The following is a 12266-nucleotide window of genomic DNA, read 5'->3' on the forward strand; positions in this document are numbered from 1 at the left end:
TTATGTATGAGGTCTCAAAAATGGCTAAATATTACACCTATCCATATTATGTCTATCTATGTTATATATATATAAATGTGTTGAGTATAAATTTATACAAAAACAATATTATTGGAAATAAAAAGATTGAAAAAAATATTGAAAAAAATATTGAAAAAAAAATTAATCCTAATTAAAAAAGTAAAAAATATATACAAACTTGTAGGTAAGCTTTGCATAATGGCTACACTTATTCAAAATGGGAAACTAAAAAATGGGTAAAATAAAATGGGTAAATAAAATGAATGAAAATAAAAATGGGTAAATAAAAATGGGTAAGTAAAAATGGGTAAGTAAAAATGGGCAAATAAAAATTAAAAAAAATTCGTAATTTGATCATTCATCGAGATAAATAGAATTTTTCAAATCTTCGTTTTCCTTTTTAATATCTTTTTTTTCTTGAAGCATCATCTCTACTTTTTTTACAACTTTTCCTATTTTGAGCATATCAGCCAATACTTCATTTTTATTCAATATATATGGTTTTAGTTTATTTTTCATGGCTATTTTAACATTATTAAAAGATTGCAAATCCTTTTTATCAATAAATGAGATAGATAAACCTTTTCTATTAGCTCTAGCAGTTCTACCGATTCTATGTATATATTGGATAATCTCATTTGGAAAATCAAAATTAATTACAAAAGCAACTTTAGGAATATCAATACCTCTACTTATTATATCTGTAGCTATTAGAATTTTACAGAATCCGTTTTTAAATCTTAATAAAGAAGACATACGTTTTCTTTGATCTTTAGAAGAATGTATAGATTCTACTGAAAAAGTACCTAATGAGTTTAATACATTATATATGAGTTCACATTTATAACTATTAGCTGTAAATATAATTCCTGACATATCTATTAATTTATTTTTTAATATATATACTAGATAAGTTATTTGAGCAATTGAATCTATATATATATATCTTTGGTCTAGATTTTTAAGAGGTTTTTGCTTTTTATTTGCATCTACTAAAATTAATTTATCATTAGGAAATGTTTTATTTAATAAATTTATAGAATCTGTAATAGTTGAACTAAAAAATAAAGTTCGTCGTGGTTCTCCAAATGTTTCTTTTGGAATATTACTTAAAATTATTTTTAATTTATCTTCAAAACTTTTTTGTAAAAGTAAATCTGCTTCATCTAAAACTAAAAATCTCAATCTTTTAAAACAATTTTTTACATCTATACAATCATCTAATATATCACTAACTCTACCTGGTGTACCAACAACTATATGAGGTTTATTTAAAATATTTCTTCTTTGCTCAATTAAAGAAAACCCACCAATACATGACAAAATTTTTATTCCTATTTTATTTCCATATAAATGAAATTGTTCTACTATTTGGAAAACTAATTCACGTGTTGGTAATATTATTAATCCAAAAATTCCATAAAAATTTTTATTTAGTTCTTGTAACATACCCCAACAATAACAAATCGTTTTACCAGTTCCAGTTTCAGATGACCCTATTACATTTTTTCCTTCAATAATTAAAGGCAAACATAATTTTTGAATTTTTGTTGGTTTTATTATTTGAACACTTTTACTTATTTTTATTAACCAATCATCAATGCCTAATTCTTCAAAACTTTCGGGTCCATTTGTATCACTAGAACAATCGCTTTCTTCTTCATTCCCACTTTCATTCTCATTTTCATTCTCATTCTCATTTTTATTTTCATTTCTTTTTTTATCTTTTAAAAACCTTTTATTTAAATATTTTATTATATAATATCTTCGATATCGTTTTCGAAACCCTAAGGGTAGTTTCCTTTTTTGGATTTTGCGGCCTTCAATTTTCATATTTAGTATATAATTAAAAATTGCTTAAATAATAAGAAACAAATAAATATGACTTGAAAAATAAAATATTAAGCATAAATTATATGTTTAAAAACATTGCTATCATTTAAAATATTTTTCTTAAAAAAAAATAATCTATTCATTGTTAAGTCAAATATATGACTTGTTCATAATTTTTTTTTCAATTTGTATTTATTATTATATACAATTATGTATTAAACTACATTTCTTTAATCTGTTAGTATAATTTTTCAAAAGATAAGACAATATTTATTTTGTTAACTATTTTTTCCTTTTTCATTATTTTTTTTATTAACTTCAAAAAACATAGACCTGTTGTATATACTATAACTTTTGTTGCTATTAAAAAATGTGTCATAAATCAAATATTTTCAAGTAAAAAAAAAAAAAAAAAAAATATATACATATATATATAACTAAACAAATGAGTAGAAATCCCCAAAATAAACTGCATATTTTTGTTATTTTAAATTATTATTCGAATTCTCCATTTTGCCTGCATAAACAAATAGTTGCTAAATTCCAGGTATTGCAAAAATACGCATTAAAAAATTATAAATATATAGTAAAATTATGAAAAAGCAATAAATTTTTGGTCATGTTAAAAATAAATATATGACTACGTCCTGTTAATATAACAAATTACATGAACAAGCAATATTTTTTAAACAATTAAACTGTACAAAATGGCAAATAATAATAGAAATAAAAATGGCAAAATGACAAAATGGCAAAATGGCAAAATGGCAAAATGACAAAATGGCAAAATGACAATAAATTTGTTTATGCTAAAAGCAAAACAAGGGGAAATGAAATATATTTTATAATGACATCAGGAAAAGTGCCTTATAAATTGTATAGCACATATAATCTTCAGTATATATTATTGCAATATATATAATATTATTATATATATATTTATTTATCAAGATTTAGTACCTTAGCCCACATATGTAATATTTATGCTACATTTAAAAAATTCGTATTTTTTTCACTAAATATATGATCATGAAAAGGAACTACATATACATATATATTTTTTATTAACATAGTAAATTTGCATGACTATACAGCGTTATTATACATTTTTATTATACAAAAATATTATGTACAAGTCATACAAAAAATTTAGAGAATATTCATGAAAATATGAACAAAGTATTTTTTTAAAGATTAGCTACCTTATATTTTTATTATATATATTAACATATTTTTTTTTTTTTTTTTTTTTTTTTTTTGGAAAAAAAATGGAAGTTTTATAGAGAAAACATGTAATAATAACGTATTTTATAGGTTTATCATATTAAAAATAGTAGTAAATATGTATATTATTATATATGTATACAATTCTATGTAGTTATATTATTGTTTGTAAAAGCTTGTGAATATTAATTAGATCACTAAATATCGAGGTGATAATTTTATTAATAGAATAACAAAACGAACAAAAAAAAAAAAAAAAAAAACAATTCCCTTATATTTTGTGGGATAATAATTTTCGAATAATATTTATTTGTACATTTCATATATAAGTATTGATTTTGCTTGTTCTAGTAAAAAATAAAAACACAGAACGATATATAGATCGAAAAAAAAAAAAATTAACAAGTATAAACTAATAAAAAAGAAGATACAAAATATATGTACATAAAAATAATTGGAATTTAAATTTATATATTCTTTGATATTATAAATAGGTGATAATTTATATTCAAATTTGTGCAACTACCATTTAATCTCGAAACAAAATAATTCATTTCAAAAAAAAAAAAAAAAAAAAAAAAAATGGCAATTAGAGTTCAATTTGAAAATTCAAATGAAGTTGGTGTTTTTTCGAGACTAACTAATTCTTATGGTCTTATTGCTTTAGGGGGGTCAGAAAATTTTTCTAGTGTTTTTGAAGCAGAATTATCACAACATATTCCAATAATTTATGCAACAATTGGAGGTACAAGAGTTATAGGTCGAGTATGTGTAGGAAATCGAAAAGGGCTACTAGTTTCAAGTATATGTACAGATCAGGAATTATTACATTTAAGAAATTCTTTACCTGACAATGTTAAGATAAAAAGAGTAGAAGAAAGATTATCAGCTTTAGGAAATTGTATAACATGTAATGATTATGTAGGTTTAATACATACAGATATTGATAGAGAAACTGAAGAAATCGTACAAGATGTATTAGATATAGAGGTATTTAGAACATCTATAGCTGGAAATTTATTAGTAGGCACATATTCATATTTTACAAATAATGGAGGTTTATTACATGCTATGACAACATCTCAAGAAATTGAAGAATTATCAGAACTTTTGCAAATACCTTTAGTTACTGGAACCATAAATAGAGGTAGTGATCTTATAGGGTCAGGATTAGTAGCTAATGATTGGTCTGCATTTTGTGGGATGGATACTACAGCAATTGAATTAAATATTATAGAAAAAATTTTTAAACTTAATAATATAGAAGATACAAATATAGAAGATACCTTTAAATATAAATCATCAATTGTTCAGACAATGATATAGCTAATTATTATTTGTACTTGTAACGACCATTTATTTTATTTTATCTTATTTAAAAATAAAAGAAGCAAGTTATATATACTTGGAAATATTTTTACTTTTTTTTTTTTTTTTTTAAATTATTTTATTTATTAGTATATAGAGTTTGAAGGAATGTTGAGATACCTTCGCCCTTATACAGATCAAAATATACACATTTATTTCTCAGCATTATTTTTTTAATATTAAATATTTTTCTTATGTACATGCATTTATTTTTTGGGTCAAATAAAAGATAAATGAAATGTAATAATTTAATAGAAGCAATAATACAATAAAATGTTTCCCCTGTAAATTGTAGTTACAGATATTTTATCTGAATGTATACCAAGCACATGCATTTTATTTCAGCAAGCACATGTTGTTTCTTTAAACAAATACATGTTGTTTATTTCAGCAAGCACATGCTGTTTATTTCAGCAAACACATGCTGTTTCTTTTTTTTAATTTTATTCATGAGCTTGTTTATCATTATTTTTTTTTTCTTATGTACATTTTTTATTCTCTCTTTTTTAATTTATTTTATCAATACGATTTATTTGTAGCACATATATAAATATGTTTTTAATTTTTGAGAAGCATATATATTTTTCTTTTAAGCGTTAATCTATGACTTAAAAGGTTGGACCAATCAATGTCTGGTCGATTATCATTTTACATTTCCATTCTATTTTAACCAATTCATGTTATTTTTGCACATCCTACATGTACTCACTAAAATGGTAATTTACATTTACCAATTTATTTATTCATTATTATTCCTATCTTAATTGTTCATTTCATTTTCTTTTATTTGTCTATGTGTTTTAGGTATAACACACAGTTGAAAAAAAAAAAAAAAAAAAAAAAACATAAATTAAAAATGTACTCATAAAAAGGTACAAATTAAATTTATTTATTCTTAAAAAATTTATATTAAACAAACTTATTATTTTTTTATATCATAAATATATTAAGTTTAATTATAATGATGAACATAAAAAAAAAAAAAAATACATGAACTATTATATATAAGCAACTTTGCTAGAATATATTTATCTTACACAAATTAAATTAATGAATTATCGAAATTGCTTATCAATTTATGTAGGCAAAGAAATTTCAATAATACATGACATGTACATGTAAATTGTATATTTTTATGAACATGTGCATGTATTTTAATGTATTTTTTTTTTTTTTTTTTATATTAATTTTGAGTAAAGATGGCAATGACTTCCTGACCACTGACAGTGAAAGTTTCCTGGTGGAATTTATTTTGCAATTTTTCCATTTGGTCTACTGTGTTTATAATGTTTAAATTTCTTCTCAAACATTTATGTATATATTCCGTTTCTTTAATCATATTATTTTTAAATGTTTCATTTTGAATAAAAATATGCATTTGAACTGGTGAATTTTGTGATAGAGCTAGCTTTTTTCTCATTTTTTGTATATTATTACATATTTCTCTAGCATTTTCCATATTATTTAATTGTTCATCAGCGGTAAAATCCATAAGAATAGTAATTGAATTTTCACTAATTGCTTCAATATGTTCAAGATTTAGATTATGTTTCAAATTTATAATAATATCATCATCTTCTAATAATATATTATCTATAATAATTTTTTTATTTTGTTCATAATTTTTTATATCTTCCATGTTCATATTTTTAATTTTATTTTGAATATTTTTTAAATTAGCTCCTAATTTTGTTCCTAATTTTTTATAATTTGGTATTACACTAAAGGTAAGACAACTGACATCAGTAGAATATTCAATATTTAATATATTTAATTCGTCTTTTATATAATTTGCAATTTTATCAAAATTTTCAAAAAATTTATTTTCTCGGTGCAATATTTTTATTGATTTCAATGGTCGTTTGTTAGGGCACTTTCTTTTTTCTCTTAATATTCTTCCTAAAATAATTACACTTTTCATTTTCTCAATTAATTCAATTATTTCGTATCTTATAGTGTAATTATCATCTACCTCTGGGAGCATATGGAAATGGACACTTTTGTTTTGGTCGTTTTGGTCGTTTTGGTCGTTTTGGCCGTTTTGCACATTTTGCCCGTTTTGGTCGTTTTGCACATTTTGCCCGTTTTGCACATTTTTGTGAGTATCGGAAGACATAACCAAATTAAACCCTTGAACCTGTTGCAACATTTTATAAATGTATTCTGAAATAAAAGGAGTAAAAGGTGACATCATTAAAGTAAATAAATAAAGAGTTTTATAAATTGTATTTAAAGACATAAGACAATTTATTTCGTCTATAACTCCTCGCATTCTATCCCTATTTAATCGTATATACCAATTTGTTAAGTTTTCAATAAAATTCAAAAGCTTTGGAAGAACATTATATAATTTATATTGCTTCATTTCATAATGTACAGATTTTATCAAATTTTGTATACTTGAAAATATCCATTGATCCATTATATTATTATTATTATCATATATATATTTATTAGAAAATGAAAATGTAGTTTTATAGCTTGTTTCATATCTTATAACTTCTTGAGAAAAAAAACGAAAACTATGATAAAATGGCAAAATAAAACTTTTGACAATTTCATTGACTCCTTTTTCTTGAAATTTTAAATTTTCAGCACGTACTGCTACTGAATTAATTAAATATAATCGTAAACTATCTGCCCCGTATTTATTTAATATATATATCGGATCTGGATAATTTTTTAATCTTTTACTCATTTTTTTACCATCTGATGCTAATATTAAACCGTTACAAATTAAATTTTTATATGGTGCCTTATCAAAAAGCAATGTACTAATAACTAATAAAGTATAGAACCATCCTCTTGTTTGATCTAACCCTTCTGCAATAAAATCTGCTGGGAATATTTGATTAAATTGATCCATTGAAACTTTAGAAATATCAATCTCGGAATTGGCAATGTCGGAGCAATAAAATGGGAAATGCACCTTAGCATATGGCATAGAACCACTTTCAAACCAACAATCAAAAACTTCAGGTATTCTTTTTAATTTGGGATAATTTTTACCTCTAGGATTATCAATAGTTATATGATCTATATTATGTCTATGTAAATCAGATATATTTGTAACACCACTAAGTGTTTCTAATTGTTTTATACTTTCAATACAAATTATTTGTTCCATTTTTTCATCTGTCCAAATTGGAATTGGAGTTCCCCAATATCTATTTCGACTTATACACCAATCTTTAGCATCTTTAATCCAATTATGGAATTTTTTTTCCTTAACATGTGCAGGTATCCAATATGTTGTATCATTATTTTTAACTAATTTATCAGTATAATTATTAACTCTTACAAACCATGCAGGTATAGCTCTATAAATTAGTGGTGTATCACTTCTCCAACAAAATGGATAAGAATGTACAATCATATTATTACTTAATAATCTATTTTGTTCTTTTAATATTTTTTTAATAACAATATCAGCATCTTTAATATACATATTTTCAACTTCTTTTATTTCATTTGTAAAATAACCATTTGAATCTAAAGGATCAATAAAAATAGATTTTTCTGGATTTATAATTTTATTTTTTTCGCAAACTCGAAAATCATCTTCACCATATGTTGGAGCACAATGTACTATTCCAGTACCAACTGTATTTGTTACAAATTCGTCACATAATATTCTATAAGCATTTTCTTTAAAATTAAATTTTTCATAAAAATGATTAAATAATGGTTTATATTTTAAACCATTTAAATATTTACCTTTAAATCTGTTAAGCAAACATATATTTTCAATTTTTAATCTTAATTCTTTTATTACCCATTCCATTCTACATTCTGCAAATATAAATATTCTGTTATTTTCTTTATTTAAAATTCTTAAATATATTAAATTTTCATTTACACAAAGAGCTAGATTTGATGGTAGAGTCCAAGGAGTTGTTGTCCATGCAATTATTTCTGTAACTTTGTTAGATGTATCAGATGTTGATTCTGAAAAATCTTCTCTTTTTTTATTTTCATCAAAATTAGATGTTTTCAATTCATTAGATTTAACACGAGAAAAATATGGTTCATATAATTTTTCATATTTTTTAAAAAAATCAATTTCTTCTTTTTTTCCATCTTGAGGTTTTTCATTCAATATCTTAGTTGGAGAATCAGATGCATCTATCTCTTTTTGAATTTCAAGACATTCTGGGAAAGTTGGAAAATTTTCTAAAAGAATAAATCCTACAATAATACTTGGATCAGAAACATCTTTATAATTTAAATTTAATTCAAAATTTGATATAGGTGTATTACATTTACATGAATATGGCATAACTTTAAATGATTTATAAATATAATTTTTTTTATATAATTGACTAAATATCCACCAAACACTTTCCATAAAATCTTTATCCATAGTTTTATAATCATTTTTATAATCTATCCATCTTCCAATTCTTTCAACTGTATTTACCCATTCATTAGAATATTTTAAAACTATACTTCTACATTTTTCATTATATACATCTATTCCCATTTTTAAGATATCTTCTTTTTTGTTAATGTTATTTTCTTTTTCTATTTCATATTCAACAGGTAATCCATGACAATCCCATCCAAATCTTCTTTCCACTGAATATCCAGATTGATAAAAATATCGGGTTACACAATCTTTTATTATTCCTGCTAATAAATGACCATAATGTGGTAATCCAGTAGCAAATGGTGGTCCATCATAAAAAATATATGGTTTTCTGTTTTTTGACAATTTGTTGGATAATTCAAATGCATTTATATTTTTCCAATATTTTAAAATTTTTTCTTCTTCTTCAACAATATTTGGATTATCCGGGACATAGTCAAATGTAGTTTTAGTTGCCATTTCGCTATTTTTTTTTTCTTTTGGTGAGTTAATTTTGTGTGTATTTCTTGGATATTCGTGTCCTATTTTCTCAATGATGGTATGAATTTTTTTTTTTTTTTTTTCGCAAAAAATATTCTGAACTGTGCATATATTATTTTCCTTTTTTTTTATTTCAATTTTTACGCTAGCTATTTCACTTTTTAATGTTTTGAACTTTCTGATAAATTGGACTTTTTGTTTAATCCTTTTTAGGAACATAAAAAACTAATAGTATTTATTTGACGCAATAATTTGTTATTGCAAAATTGAAAAATGAATATGCCGATATTTTACAAATTAGTATATCCAATGAATACGAATAACCTGAATGGTCATATAGCTAGCTGAAAAACACACGTATTAGTTAATTATCCGTAAATATATTTAAGCACATGCTTGGTTATTATTTCAAAGCCTTATAAAATGGCTAGTGTTATATAGATTTGTAATTAAACTAAAATTGTTTCAATAACTTTCTATAAAATATGTGAAAATGTATGTATACATATAAATAAATAAATAAATACATATAAATAAATATATATACATATACATATACATGATATTTAATTAGTAAAACTTACAAATACGTAGTTTGTTAAATAACATTTTCAATGCTCTATAATTTAATTATATTTTTATCATTTGCAAAAAAAAAAAACTTTTTTTATATAAAAATTTAGTATGAATATATGAAAAAAATTGGAAAAACATAGTCGGAAAAATGTATATTACATATATATTTATAAATGTAGTGCCATATTTTTGAAAATTCAATTTTTTTTTAAGGGCTAATATTATTATATATATATAATTGAAGCACCCATATATTGCAAATGGTAGAATATGCATTTGGTATAAAATTTTCCTTTCATATCAAAAGATATAAATTCTATATGTGATATACTTTTTTTTAATTTTTATATTCCCTCTAAATGTTTATTATTTTTTTTATTGGCAAATGTAATTGGCACATTTGTAAAAACTTGTAATGGAATTGCTGTTTTTTTGTTGTAACTAAGGATCAAAATAATTGAATAAACAATATTATATGCATATATTCATATAGAAAAATTATCAAATTGTGTATAATAATTTTTTTAAATAACATTCACAATAACTTGATATAAGCATACATATATATATAAACTATATGAATATACAATAAATATCTATGTATTAAAAAAATGAAAACAATAAAAATAGCAGGCTTTGTTCTTACATTTTTAAGCACACTTTTAGCAAAAAGATTGGCCGTAAGCAACAGTCTGGTATGCCCAACGAAAACTATAAGCGAAAAAAAAAAATAGAAAAAAAAAATAGAAAAAAAAAATAGAAAAAAAAAATAGAAAAAAAAAATAGAAAAAAAAACTGAGAAAATAATTGGTGTATGCACAGCTGCATTACTGCTAGCCATATTTTGTTCAACTTTTCAGTGATTTTTTTTTTTGTTGTTCATAGAACTTTGTAAATAATGCTCCAAAACAACTTCAAAAACGATCACCACAAAAGTTAAGAGCAACAGGTAATTTAGTTTATTGCTTTATATGACTTTTTTAAAAGCAAACATTATTACATGCACATATGTGTGCACTGCATATACATTATATATTTTCCTGACTAAAATTTACAACAGAGTATAAGCTAGATAATAGAACAATTAGAGGTCCACTTTCACCAATAAATGAATATATTTTAATACAAAAGAATGATGCCCACGATACAACCGAAGCAGGTGTCTTTATTGGAGATACAGTAAAATATGAACAAGAACATAAATAATATGTACGTACATGTAACATAATTTTTTCGATTATTAAATGGTTGTATTTATTATTTTTTTTAGCTTAAAAAAAATCAATATGTCGGAAAAGTTTTAGCTGTTGGAACGGGAATTGTTAACCCCAAAAATGGGTAAAAAAAAAATATGAAATATATTTATAACGCACAATGGCTGAGTTTTTAAAAATTAAAGAAAATTTTAAAAATAGTATACTTAATTTATTGTGCGAAAATAATATTTTTTTCTTTTTTTTTGTGTGTGATAATATTTTTCTTTGCAACCTTCAAAAGAATAGAAAAATATTATAAAAAAAAAGACAAACATATATGCACAGGAAATAATTTACTAGTTATTTTCTTAACTGTTCATAATTTTATGATATTTTTTTTAATTAATTTTTTTAATTATTTTTGGCTTTTAGTCAACGTGTGCCTATAGACGTTGAAATTGGCGATTTGGTAATTTTTAATCCAAGTGATGGAAATAAGGTAATAAAATGCTTAAAATTGTAGAATAATAATGTTTCAACATATGAAAGTAAAATAATCGAACTAGCCAAAATGTATAAAATTAATTTTATTTTTTTTTTACTAATATTTATTCAAAATTCATTATTATAATTACAGCTGAAGTATAATGATAAGGACTGTTTATTAATATCAAACGAAGAAATATTGGGAAAAATAAATGACTCATCTATGGAAGTAAACCCAGAAAATATTACACCATTTTATGACCGTGTGTTAATAAAGTTAGTAAATCAAAATATAAATTCTGACTCGTTAATAATTATGCCTGAATCACAAAATAACGAAAAGTCATGTGATGGTTTAGTTGTAGCTACTGGAAGTGGAAATTATGATGAACATAATAATAAAATACCATTAGATATACGTATAAATGATTATATTAAATTTTCTCCTTTTTCAAACGAAAGTTGTGAATTTACTTATAAAAATGAAAAATATACTTTTGTAAAAGCTAGATATATTATGGCAAAATATTAAAGAAGACAGGTAAAACACAGAAAAAACAAAAAAAATATGACTTTGCAAAATTATAATATACTACTAGTAAATAATAAATGCCATATGTGTAAATTATTTTTAATTTGTTTAAAACGTTTTAGTAACGAACAAAATTATTATTAATTGTTTCAAATTTTTTAATTAATATATATGTGTATGT

At 22.9% G+C, this 12266-nt stretch overlaps 4 protein-coding genes across 4 annotated transcripts; 2 read left to right on the top strand and 2 right to left on the bottom strand.

Moving 5' to 3' along the window:
* Positions 1-375: 375 nt before the first annotated feature.
* On the bottom strand, positions 376-1854 carry PY17X_1352500 (ATP-dependent RNA helicase DBP8, putative; the record flags this gene model as incomplete). The annotated part of the gene is made up of 1 exon (XM_721133.1): positions 376-1854. The coding sequence occupies one exon, from the start codon at positions 1852-1854 to the stop codon at positions 376-378; it is 1479 nt and encodes a 492-aa protein (XP_726226.1).
* Positions 1855-3660: 1806 nt separating this feature from the next.
* PY17X_1352600 (eukaryotic translation initiation factor 6 protein) lies at positions 3661-4404 on the top strand (the record flags this gene model as incomplete). The annotated part of the gene is made up of 1 exon (XM_724582.3): positions 3661-4404. A coding segment is annotated over one exon (744 nt), but the record flags the coding sequence as incomplete, so codon positions are not given.
* A 1225-nt stretch (positions 4405-5629) lies between these two features.
* PY17X_1352700 (isoleucine--tRNA ligase, putative) lies at positions 5630-9514 on the bottom strand (the record flags this gene model as incomplete). The annotated part of the gene is made up of 1 exon (XM_724583.1): positions 5630-9514. The coding sequence occupies one exon, from the start codon at positions 9512-9514 to the stop codon at positions 5630-5632; it is 3885 nt and encodes a 1294-aa protein (XP_729676.1).
* Positions 9515-10482: 968 nt separating this feature from the next.
* PY17X_1352800 (20 kDa chaperonin, putative) lies at positions 10483-12085 on the top strand (the record flags this gene model as incomplete). Its single annotated transcript, XM_022957254.1, has 6 exons — positions 10483-10566; positions 10757-10820; positions 10932-11050; positions 11142-11209; positions 11500-11566; positions 11705-12085. The coding sequence occupies 6 exons, from the start codon at positions 10483-10485 to the stop codon at positions 12083-12085; spliced, it is 783 nt and encodes a 260-aa protein (XP_022813700.1).
* Positions 12086-12266: the final 181 nt, after the last annotated feature.

The sequence above is a fragment of the Plasmodium yoelii genome (assembly GCF_900002385.2).
Source record: "Plasmodium yoelii strain 17X genome assembly, chromosome: 13".
In the NCBI taxonomy this organism is placed as follows: domain Eukaryota; phylum Apicomplexa; class Aconoidasida; order Haemosporida; family Plasmodiidae; genus Plasmodium; species Plasmodium yoelii.